A 13,101-nucleotide genomic window follows, 5' to 3' on the forward strand; every position below is an offset into this window, starting at 1 on the left:
AAAGACAGAAAAAATAAAGCTATCCTCACAAAGATCACTGCTGTCTCATCTTTTTAACTAGGACACATTTAATACATCTCACCTACTGAACATCAAGCTTAGCCTACCTTAAATGTGCTCAGAACACTTACATTAGCCGACAGTTCGGCAACTATCTCAAGTTTCATCTCAAGAGTAATTACCTTCCTTTTCTTACCAGAAGCAGGAAACAAAGATGGGCATGTTGTAGACATGATGGAATGCAAAAACACAAAATGCAATATTCAAAAAATGTTGGTAATACAGTACACTGTAAAGTACTAGTTGTCTACCCTCATGAACATGTAGCTGACTGGAAGCTGTGGCTGGCTCCCAGCCTCACAGGAGAGTATTGTATCATATATTACAAGCTCAGGAGAAGATAAAAATTCAAAATTCTAGGTATGGTTACAATTGACTGTGTACTGCTTTTGCACCATCATAAAGTAAAAAAAAATTCAAGTCAGAGACCATCTGTATGTAGAAACTACAAGTTCCCTTCAATGTTTTCACATCTTTTACTTCTCAGCCATCTTCTATATCTTTAAGACTCTCTCATTGGACACTATCCATTACCATTATTTCCATCATCTAGGCTAAGTCATAATTAGTCATTCTCACTTTAATTAGGCAAGGTATCTATTAATAGAGTGGAGTATAGACCAAAATCAAAAAGGGTACCATAATTATACAGGCCATGACTAAAGTTAAGTTGAAGATAACACACAGAGCACCAATTATATAACATTCATGTCTAAATTTTCTGGTTAACTCTAGTGGAAGAAAAATGAATTATTAAGAGTTTTAATATGACATTATAAGCTCTTTTCACTAAATCTAATATCAATAAGAGGCACTCCAACTAAATGCTGAAGAACTATACGTAACTTGGGGCCATATACAAGAAGAGTCTCTTACTATTTTGGGGATTGACCTGCCGCACAGCAGGAGCCTGCATAACAGTTCCTCGCAGGGGAGCCTGAGCTGGTGGTGCTGGGAGAGTGGTATAAACCACTTGGTGGTTTGCAGGAGCTCTTGGTACAGGAAGTCTTGTGGTCACCTGAGTTACTGGACGATGTGTTACATTCACGGTGGTTGGAGCTAATGAAAAGTAGAAAAAAATATTAAGAATATAGTAAATTCTATGTTAAGAGTATTAAATGGTGATTCACTTTGTACAAAATCTAACTCTAAGAAAGAGACAACAGTCTCCTTTTGTAATCTTGATAGGGCCAACCGAAACTAATATTATAATCCAAACTTCAGAAAAAAAGAGCATCTCAATCATGTCCAATAGCCTTCATCTCTTTACTCTGACTAGATCAATAAGCATGTGAAGATAAAGACAGGGTTTAGACTCAAGGCTATGACCTTAAAGGAGTGACTTAAAAGAGCAAATTTTCCCTCTTCAATGTTAAATTGTTCTTAGCAGAGTGGAATTTTAGGCCTTCTAGGCTATCTTTAAATGGATATAAGTCCAAAAGAGTTAACTCTACATTCCCATAGTTCAAGAATCTAGTTGGCTATTATAACTGACATTTTCTTCAAGTGAACCAAACCATCTCTTATTCAAAACAATAAAACATCCATTAAGATACAGACTTTCTCCTTCTCTACTCTGGCATTCCTCCTAATGTATATTCTAGAGCATTAATGCCTTGAATGATGTTAATATATATCTATGAAAACTGGGTCTTAAATGTTCACTTATAGCATGGAACTACAATAATGATTTTAGGAGTCAACAGTTTTTTGTTAATAACTCTGAATTAGAATCACATTTTACAAATGACCACATATAAATTACAGATATCATAAAAAACAATAAATTTCCTTTATATGAATAAATGAATTCTATAATAAAATAAATTTGGAGTTAAATGTTATATATAACAAAGATGAAAGTATACAAGGAAGAATACTTATCGCTTCATCTCTTTACTCCCCATTTTATTATCTATAGGTTTATATGACAACATTTTCTTCTAAATTATCTAAATTAAGTGACTGTCATTTTAATTACACTAGATAAAATTCCATGTAAACTCAATGTTTTCTTTAAGGAGAAGTGTGCTTAAATAAGTTATTTTGTAGATAAATCTCTATGCAATGGGCTATTTTATGAAGAAAAATTGTCTTTACTGGCTTCCAAACGGTTTAGGAGATATTGAGTACATCTTGAAAATGTCTCATTTATAGCTTCTTGAGAAGTAGCAAGTAAAATATTAGTGTATACTTCTTGATGGTAGTGCTAGGCCAGTTAAAACTGATTAGAGTTAAGAATTATTTAAAAATTCCTATGGAGAAGATGGCCATCTAAAGCCAGAGAGAGAGAGCTCTCTCACCATAAACCGACCCTGCCAGACCTTGATCTGGGACTTCCAGCTTTCAGAACTGTGTCCTCGGTGAGTCAGGTGCTCCTTGCTGAGCAGCGCCTAGACTCACACTGGTGGCAGCTGGCCTCGGTTTCTGGTGTGGTGGCCTTTTGAGGCAACTGTAAGCACAGCATCTGTGGATTGCTTGCTGAATCTTAACAGTAGCCCCAAAAGGGCACAGGCTGGGGCTAAATTTGGGCCTACAGGTGAACCCCTCTCAGGACTGTGCCACTGGACAACTACTTCACAAATCCACACTAATAAGACCGGGAGACTTAGGAGCTTTGCTTAATACATAGAAACAGACACAGAAAGGTAACCAAAATGTGAAGACAAAGAAGCAGAAACCACATGAGAGAACAGAACAGAGATCCAGAAATAATGGAGTCAAGCAATCTAACAGATGCAGAGTTCAAAACACTGGTTATAAAGATGCTCAATGAACTTTTGGGAAGTGTAGATGAATTCAGTGAGAACTTCAACAAAGAGATAAAAAACATAAAAATGGAAATGGAAATTATAGAAGTGAACTGGTCAGAAATGAGGAACACATTATCTGAGATGAGAAGTATATTAAATGGAATAAACAAATAAAGAAAAGGATCGAATGACCTATATAGAGGATGGGAAAGCCAAGGACACAATCCGAATGGAAAGAAAAAGCCAAGACTGTAATAATAATTTAAGGAACCTAGGGGACACTATTAAGGGTAAAAGTATCCATGTCATTGGGGTACCTGAAGGAAAACAAGATGTCGTAGAGCTATTTGAAGAAATAATGATGAAAACTTCCCTCAAACCCAAGGAAGCTCAGAGAGTCCCAAGAACCAGGAACCCAAGGAAGCCCACACCAAGACACATCATAATTAAAATGCCAAAGGTTAAATACAAAGAGAGAATCAAAAGCAGCAAGAGAAAAGCAGTTAGTTACCTACAAGGGAACACTCATAAGACTAGCAGTTGATTTCTCAAAATAAACTATGCAAGACAGAAGGGCTTGGCACAAAATATAAAAAGTGTTGAAAACCCAAGACTACTTTATCCAACAAAGCTATCACTTAGAGTTGAAGGACAGATAAAGAGCTTCCCAGACAAAAATAAGCTAAAGGACTTTATCATCACCAAGTCAGTGTTACAGGAAATGTTGGAGGGACTTCTTTAAGAAGAAAAAAGATGTATCCAAAACAGGAATAAAAAATGGTAATAACTACATTCCTATCAACAAGTACTTAAAATGGAAAAGAATTAAGTGCTCCATCCAAAAGATAATAGTGGTTAAATGGATAAGGAAACAAGACCCCTACATATGCTGCCTACAAGAGAGTCACTTCAGATTAAAAGACACACACAGACTAAAAGGAAGGGGATGGAAAAAGATATTGCCTTGATGGACCTAGAGGGTACTGCGCTGAATGAAATGGGTCAGACAGAGAAAGGCAAATATCGCATGAACAAAATCAACAACAAAAAAAGCGGAAATAAACTCATAGATACAGAGAATATTTAGAAGGATACTAAATGGGAGGTTTAGGGGGACAAAAAAAGGCAAAGGGATTAAGAGGTACAAATGGAGAGCTGCAGAATAGACATGGAGATGTAGAGTGTAGCATGGGGAAGATGGTTAATAATATAATAATAATGTTAAGGGAGAAGAGGGGTACTAGATTTAGTGGGTTGATCACTTGTGAGTTATGTGGATCTCTGATCACTATGCTATACAACTGAAACTGGTATATTATTATATGCCAACTATAATTTTAAAAAAACTCATTGAAGTGTACAATGTAAATATAAGCAACTAATTGTCTATTATATTTCAATAAAGACAGGGAAAAAAATCCTATTTAATCAGTCAATTATAACTTCTTGGTTATAATCAGAATGAATCATCATACCCATCTCTTCCAGAAAAACTATATTCATTTCTACTACGTCTAGTGGCAGATGACAAAGGCACATAGTTTAAGTCTTCTATATAACCATTCTATATCGGTTCTGCTACTTAAGATGGTCAGCAAAAGTAAATTATAATGCATTCAAAAAGATACACAATTTTCAAAATCACAATAATTACTCTTAATTTTCTGTCTAATCTTTCCACTTGATCCGTAGTCATATTTCACCGAAGACAAAACTAATGCTTCAGTTCAATGATTCAGCAAGTTTACCTGTAGGTAGTAAGTGTATTGTTGTCTGAGATGGTCCACTTGTTGGCACCCCAGACGGTTGAAGAGGAGGTGCTGGTTGGATGGGTTGCAATGGTCGAAACACAGGCTGAGAAGAACCCATGGTTGACACAGGAGTGTGATTTAGCTTTTTAGGGTCTGTTAATTAAAAGTGAGGCATTATAATTATTAATAATAAAAAAAAAAGCCAAAATACAGGTTTTTCCTTTATGGGTGAATTTTACTTTTGCTTGTCACTCAGTCACATTTACTGCTTAGAGAAAAATTTCCTTCTATTTTTTTTCAATTGAACTTTTAATTTTTTTATTTTTAATTTTTTTTTAGAGGGTTTGCTCCTTTATTTATTTTTAATAAAAATTACTGGGGTGACGCTGATCAACAAATCCAATAAGTTTCGACACTATGTTGCATTGTGTGTTCACCACCCATAGTTAGATTTCCTTCTGTCACCAAACATTTCACCCCTTTTACCCCCATCTACCTCCCTGCTCCTCGCCTTCCCTCTGGTAACCTCTAAGCCACTGTCCATGTCCATGAGTCTCTGTTTATCATGTTTGTTGCTTTTAGGTCTATATCTCACATATGAGTGATATCACGTGGTTTTCAGTTTTTTGTCTGACTTATTTCACTTAGCATGATTATCTCAAGATCCATCCATGTTGTCACAAATGGCAGTATTTCATCTTTCCTTATAGCTGAGTAATATTCCATTGTATATATGTACCACATCTTCTTTATCCAATCATCTATCATAGGCACTTCAGTTGCTTCCATGAATAATGCTGCTATGAAAATCGGGGTGCATATATCTTTGCGGATAAATGTTTTCAGGATTTGGGGGTAAATGCCCAGAAGAGGGATTGCTGGATCATAGGTTAATTCAACTCTTTGTTTTTTGAGGAACCTCTATACTGCTTTCTATAGTGGCTGTACCAATTTGCAGTCCCACCAACAGTGGATGAGGGTTCCTTTTTCTCTGTATCCTCTCCAGCATTTGTTATAACTTGTCCTGTTGATTATAACCATTCTAACAGGTGTGAAATGGTATCTCATTGTGGTTTTGATATGCATTTCCCTAATAGCTAGTGAAGTTAAGCATCTTTTCATATGTCTGTTGGCCATTTGTACCTTCTATTTTAATTACGTGTATTTTTGCCAATTTGAAAATCAAATCAGGATGTTAAATAATTCACTGTTGGTTCCATCACAAATCCTAATTCACATTTACAGAAATAGTTCTGTTTTGTTTTTGATGAAAGAATCCTATTTCTGAACTCAATACAACATAATATTAATTAGAATAATTTCATTTCTTACATTTATATCTATATCAAGGGCATTCTCCTAGACAAATACCTATCAATTGATGAATTTTGCACCAGAGATCTTGAATTCCAATTACTCTACTGTTGTTTACATTCTTTTAATAACACAGATGGCTGCTTATTTACACTATCCAATCTTTAAAGTAAAATACAGAATGTCTACCTCAAAAATGGTCTCCAAAAGCCTATGAAATATATATTTGCATCTCAGAAAAAGCCCTTAAAAATAGGTAACCCACTATATGGTATAAAGACTATAAGCCAAAAGCTCCTCTATCCAAAATGATCCCCACTGATTTCTGCCCTAGAATCTGCCACAGAATTCTAAAATGGAAGTAAATTTCTATGTAAATAAAATTCTAAAATGTAGATAAAATTCAAGGCTTTAGCAAGTGATATTTTAATTGGAAGAATTTAAGATATGTTCAATAGTGAAGCAATGGAAAGAGACTCCACGAAGCAGGGACGCTAGAAAAGGAAATGGCAAGAGCACCGATAGCAGACTTTGCTTATTTTCCTTTTTATTCAGGATCAGCCCTACATGTAGCCTCTCAAAAATAACGTGTATTTATTTTTGCCTTCTAAGAGTTGCTATATTTAGACTTGTTTATAAAAAATAGTAAAAGCAATACAGATAACTTGAAACTTTGTAAGAATAATCATACTGCTCTAATTCAACCCTGACAAATAATGGCATAAATCTTCCAACTTTACAGCAGTTTTATAAAAAAAAAATTATTTTACTGTCACATAATCATATAGCTACTTAATCTTATTTCCCTAGAATCAAACTATCTTACTCCCTAAAATATAATAATATAATATTTAAATCTCTAGGTGTTTTGAATTTAATATCTTTAAGGTCATAATTAACTTAGTACCTGATTTTACGGTATTTTCCATATGGATTATATAATTATAACCACAGAGTTTTACAGATATATCTGTGAAAAGTTATTCCATGCAGTCAAATAAGTTTGGGAACTACTTTATATCTTGAATCATTCCTGGAGATTTACGTTATAAATGACCACAGTAAAAGCTCAGAGAAGTCTATAGTTAGGAAAAAAAATATATTATTTTGTTTACTAAACATTTCCCAAGCATATTTAACCATGGAACTTTTTATTCATAGAACACCTATTAACACTGCAGAAGAATAATCTGTAATATTAATAAATATCTATCTAATATAATTTCTAAATATTGTAACTCAAAATAATATCAAGGAATTTGGGTATGCATGCTTTTTAACATTCCTTTCATTTTAATTTAGATAACAGTAAGTAATGGAACTTAATTCAAATAACCAAAATTAAATGTATATACTTAAAAGTGCCTACATTAAAACACACACACACACACACACACACACACACACACACACACACACCCATTTAAAGTCAGAAGAGCTGGATTTGATTTCCAGTTCCCTTACTGACTCATACTCAGTGAAACTGAGCTCAAGTCTAAAATGGCATTACAGGGTTATTGCAAGAATCAAGTGAAATGACAGATATAAAAAGTTAGGTGGCTCCATAAGTTAAATATTCTTCTAATTATTGTTTTCCTCTATGACTTATGCATATTCACTCAAGATGTGATTTCTATTTTTTAATTCTAATCTAAAAAGTTCTCATTCTAGAAAGGATATAACTACACCAAGCATATGCCGTAGCTATCTGTCTTCACTGACTGTTACACTAAATTGAGAGGACAAAATGGTATCGAAGCATCACTTAGTATGATTACTTATATTTAAGTACCTTGTGAAGCTCCATTTTCTTCATCATCCATTGTGAGATCAATGACACCACCAGAATCACCACCTGTGGCTTTTCCACTCTGAAAAACAAAACATTTTCATTTTGTAAAAGGAACTCTTGCAGACAAAGGAAAAATAATATAATATTGAGGAGAAATGAGGATAATGAATGACCTGGTTCAATCTGGACCCCAAATGGCTTTACCTGAAGAAACAGTGTTTGTCAGATAGACCCCAGGATACTCACGATCTAAACATCTGCCACATAAAAAACAATTCTGAAATATTTTCACAAGAAATTCTAGATGGTTTTTTAAAAGTAAGCTGTCAATTGCTTAGAGCTCTGAAATTAGGTGCTTTAAGTAATAAGTGATTAAACACAAACTATTCATTTTCTAACATTTAAGATGTTGACCAATCCTAAATTAAATCATTATTATTTATTCATAAAAACACCAAAGGCAACTTTAAAGCTAGAATTAGGCTAAATAAAATAATCTAAATCTGTTTTTTCCCTAAAAAATGGTATGGTATGATGGAATATGGTGTGTTGCACTATTAACTGACATCCAATTTGACTTAAGTTAAACCATCATACAAAATCATTAGAAATGTAACTTAAAAAAAATTTTAAGCCATATAATAGCCACAAAAAATGAAAAGCAATAAAACACAGACTTAAAGCACCAGGATCCTGGAGTCAAAAAGACTGAGTGCATCTTTTAGTTACAATACTTATTAGCTTTGCAAATTTCTGTTAAAAGGTAATTTGCAAAATCTGGATATGGAGTTGCTTACGAGGATTAATCTAAATATGTATACATGGAGTTTAGTACCAAGGGTGATATAATGGTAAGTGCTTAGTATAGTCATGTGCTGCATAATGACATTTGGTCAACACTGGACTGCACATAAAATGGTGGTCCCATAAGATTAAAATGCAGTTAAAAATTCCTATCACCTAGTGACATCATGGTTGTCATAATATCACAGTACAACATATTACTCATGTGTTTGTGGCGATGCTGGTGTAAACAAACCTACTATGTTGCCAATTATATAAAAGCATAGCACATACAATTATGTACAGTACAGTACATGATACTTGATAATAGTAATAAATGACTATGTTACTGGTTTATGTATTTACTACACTATACTTCTTATCGTTATTTTAGAGTGTGCTCTTTCTACTCATACAAATAACTTGCTGTAAAAAAGTATGCTAGGCTATGCTGGCAGCAGCCTCTTACATCTTGTGTTTAATGCGTTTCTTAATTGTACCATTTTTCTCTTGTGCTGTTTTGTACAGTAACATGCTATACAAGCTTGTAACCTAGGAGCAAAAGGCTATTCCATATAGCCTAAGTGTGTAGTAGGGGCTGGCTATACAATCTAGGTCTGTGTAAGTGTATTCTATGATGTTTGCACAATGATGAAATCCCTTAATGACTCATTTCTCAGAACATATCCCACTTGTTAAGCAGCACATGACTGTATATGTTCATCACAATCATATTATAATGTAGATTAACTCAAAATGATTAAGGTTTTCATCTGCAAAACTCAAATTTTTTGAAGTTAAAGAAAAATAATTCTTTGAAGTTCAAAAATTCAGGCCCAATTGCAAGACAATGTTACAATTATAAACCATTCCATGATAATGACTTCATAGAAAATAACTTGTTAACAAACACGGCAAATCTGTAAAGTCCAATACTAAAAGTTCTTAACAAAGTCTGAATGAATGTATCAGAATCCACTTGCTACAATATAAGGTTCACTTTTAAAATTTACTAAAATTTAAATTTATCAAAAGTTATAACAAATAAGTAGACTAGTAAAGTAGAATCCAAACAAAGATAAAATATAGTCAAAAGAAAATGACTCCAAGAGGAGCCAGATGGTGAATTTGGCAAAGATTTCAAAGCAGTTGTTAAAAATGTGTTCAAAGAATTAAAGGAAAATATGATAGTAATGAATGTGCATATAAGAAATCTCAAAAGTAGAAACAAAAAAAAAAATTGAAAGGCAACGGAAGAATTAAGATAAAATATTAAAAAAAAGACTGACACAAAATAAAGCACAAAAAAAGCACACAGAAACAAAAAGATGAAACATTTTAAAAATTATAAAACAGTAGACCTAAATACAACTATATTAATAATTATACTAACTGTAAATAGACTGAAATCTATCAAAATGTAGGAATTGTCAGATGGGATAAGACATCAGGAAAACAAGAAATAACTAAATTTTTTCTCCTAGATATTCACTTTAAGTATAAATACACAAACACAGTGAAAAAAGCAAGCACAAAAAATTATGGCCATGTAAATATTAGACAACATACAAAGAGGGAAACTTTATAATGATAAAAGGGTCAATTTGTCAATTTCTCCCATTAATTTTGTTGTCTTCACTTCATATGTTTTCATGCTCTATTATAAGGTGTATGTTTTTCTATAATGTATAAATATAATAGGACAAGAAGGTCTACAGGTCTACAATCAAATCTAATCTACTGAATTACACTTTTATTGGCTATAACCTGACAGATACAATTCACCTATTATCATATACTACAGTAGTTTCCTAGCTATATTTTCGTCTTGAGAAATAAAATTGCGAATTATTTCTATAATTATTAACAGCAATTAGGTAATCAGATAGCTGGCATTATTACTACTGGGCTCTCTGCCAAATATTTTATATTCATTAACAAATTTAATCTTCACAATAATCCTATGAGATAGGGTAACAGCATTAGCCACATTTTATAGGTGAGAAATCCAAAGTGTTAAATAACTTGCCTAAAGTTTATACACTAGTTAAGTGATAGGAGCCAGGTTGTGAGACTCTAGAGCTTATTTCTATGCCACTAGGTGCAGATTTATAAGCAGATACATTTACATGTATGTGTATATTTACATTTTTTTTGGCATCATCTCCAAAAAAGCTTATTTAATGAGACATCACACACGTTTAAATCTGCAATTACACATATTACTAAAGTTCCCTATCAAAAAAAATTAAGTAGGTTTTAATACTAAGAATCTATTTTATTAAAAGGTTATTAACTAATCATGTGTACTTCCCCAAAACGACCACTCTTTTTAAGTGAACACTAAAAAAAAATTTCAAGAGAGCAAAGATATTAGCTTTGTTGGTTTTTTTTGGTACTGAAACAAAAAGAACATATATGAAAGGCTACAGTAGGACATTTAAACAACTGCAATGTAAGTTAATACAGAAGACCTGGTTGTTTACTCCGTGCACGTCTCTCCAAGGGAACCTGGAACTATAACTGAGACTTGAAAGGTACCAAGAATGTAGCCCTTGCAAAGTTTACACTAACAACTGATAATTTTGTTATGTATACCTTGAAAACTGGACTGTGTCACACTGGCTTGATAGGACTGATTTACACAAACATCTAGACTGATGATGTACACCTTATTTTATTGTTGGGGTCCTGAGTTTCGACTGCCATGGCTGGTTACATAGAAAGACATGGCTATATATGATGAGTCCTTTAAAATACCTCACACCTTGAAATTCAATAAGGCTTCTCAAACAGAGACTCTTGGCAAATGTCCCTGCAGTTAATAAAAAAAAGAGAAAACACATCCTATGCGATGCTGGACAAGGGAGGACTTAGAAGCCTATTCCTGACCTCTGTGAACCCCATTTGATGCGTATCTTTTTCCTATTATTTTTACTCTCTACCTTTTTGCTGTGTAAACCATAAACATGAGTATAATCTGCAATGAGTCCTTCTGGCAAATCAACAAACTTAAGCTTGAGTCCCTCAAAATAGCAATTTAACTACAAATAGTGGCAAAAAAGAATTCTACATTGTTTTACAATGATGCTGATAATTTGAATAAATTTATTTTTCACTATTTGTAAAGTATTATATAAAATGAGGTAGATGAATATGTAGTATAATACTTTATGTGAAATAAGGTAATACTTATTTGGAAGATGTTAGAGAAATCTTCATTCAAGAACTACAAATAATATTTTTCATATTCAGTTATTTCTTGATTAGGTATGATTGAACAACAATCATTTCCATACAAGCACAGTAAAAATAAGTTAGCCACGTGTACTAGAAAGTGTTAGCCACGTGTACCGGAAAGCGATATTCTAAAGAATAATAGGCTATTGGTTTCACTGAGGGAAATAAAGATGTTTGTAAATTCTTGGTTTAGTTTAGTTTTACCTAATAATGTCAGACTTCCTATGTCACATAAAAATCACTAATCAACATTTTCCACACCACATGTCTTCTAGAAAATACCCTATATATACTTTTAATTGAAAATATAGCAAAAATCCAAAAGACATCCTCAGAATTAATCATAACTTTGATCTTTAATATCATACACAAAGACTGCTAAAATTCGTATAAAACGAAATATTTATCGCTTTAATTTGATCTCTAAATCATGGTATATATCTAGCTTTGGTCAAAAATCCATCATTTTAAAGCAAACAGTCATATTTAAAAAGATCATTATGCCCTTGTTTTAAAATTCATGTAATTTATTCATGCCTGCTTATTCAAGATTTTGGTCTTCCAGAAAAACTATACGAATTTCTTGAAATAATTAAGAAGAAGAGAAGAAAAAAAAACTATCAACGACCTAAATGATGTCTCTATAAATCTATTATACCTAAAGCAATATAGTAAAAGAAGTAGGAAGAACACTGTTAATACAGGGAAAAAGTAATTACTCCACCTCTGGGTAATTAAGATTTAACATAAAAAAGTACCAAGACTGGCAAAGTGCTAATAAGCTATCAAAAAGATGAAGATTTTCTTTGCAAAAAGTTATTTTTAATCAACTCTGAAGAAATTAAAATGGTGCCTCTGTATATGTGCTAGGGGGACAAGAATAGGGGGAAGCCAGCGAGACCCTTAAGAAGATGGACCAGAAGGAAACTACACTGAATCTTTACACTAAATAAAGGCAAATAACTGAATTCTCAATTATATAATCCAAACGGTTAGTTAATATAATAAATGAGTATCACCTCTAAGAAACCCAATTTTTGTCAATTATTACAGAGAAGTTGTTTGAAAATCTTTGGAGAGTTGTAAAAAACTCTCAGAAAAATGATTCTAATTTTCACTGTATTAAAGAATACTGATGGAAATCCATTCTCCTGTGGACTATAATTAGAATTTTAACTTGAAACAGAAGGAAAGTCTTACCTGTGATGTGCTATCAGCTGCTTTCTTATTAACAGAAGTATCTACTGTTTTGTTTGTCTGGTTTTCTGAGGAGTCAAAAAAAAAAAAGTCAGTCATTTTTAAAAGCATCTACAAAATGTGAAAGGTGAGTTGCTTTATATATAACAATTTATGCAATTTTCTCTAATTTTTTTTTTTTTTTGGTCTATCAATATGTCACATTCATGTG

General features: G+C 32.9%; 1 protein-coding gene across 2 annotated transcripts in view; it reads right to left on the reverse strand.

The window, feature by feature from the left end:
- Positions 1 to 13,101, reverse strand: part of ATF7IP (activating transcription factor 7 interacting protein) — a 104,237-nt gene that overhangs the window by 7,973 nt on the left and 83,163 nt on the right. For both annotated transcript variants that reach the window (XM_011375984.2, XM_023520898.1), the window contains exons 10-13: positions 12,894 to 12,958; positions 7,671 to 7,749; positions 4,562 to 4,717; positions 937 to 1,119 (exon numbers count right to left, since the gene is read on the reverse strand). In XM_011375984.2, the coding sequence (XP_011374286.1) occupies positions 937 to 1,119; positions 4,562 to 4,717; positions 7,671 to 7,749; positions 12,894 to 12,958 (483 nt within the window). The remainder of the gene's footprint in view (positions 1 to 936; positions 1,120 to 4,561; positions 4,718 to 7,670; positions 7,750 to 12,893; positions 12,959 to 13,101) is intronic.

This window comes from Pteropus vampyrus, unplaced genomic scaffold (genome assembly GCF_000151845.1).
Source record: "Pteropus vampyrus isolate Shadow unplaced genomic scaffold, Pvam_2.0 Scaffold283, whole genome shotgun sequence".
Classification (NCBI taxonomy): Eukaryota; Metazoa; Chordata; class Mammalia; order Chiroptera; family Pteropodidae; genus Pteropus; species Pteropus vampyrus.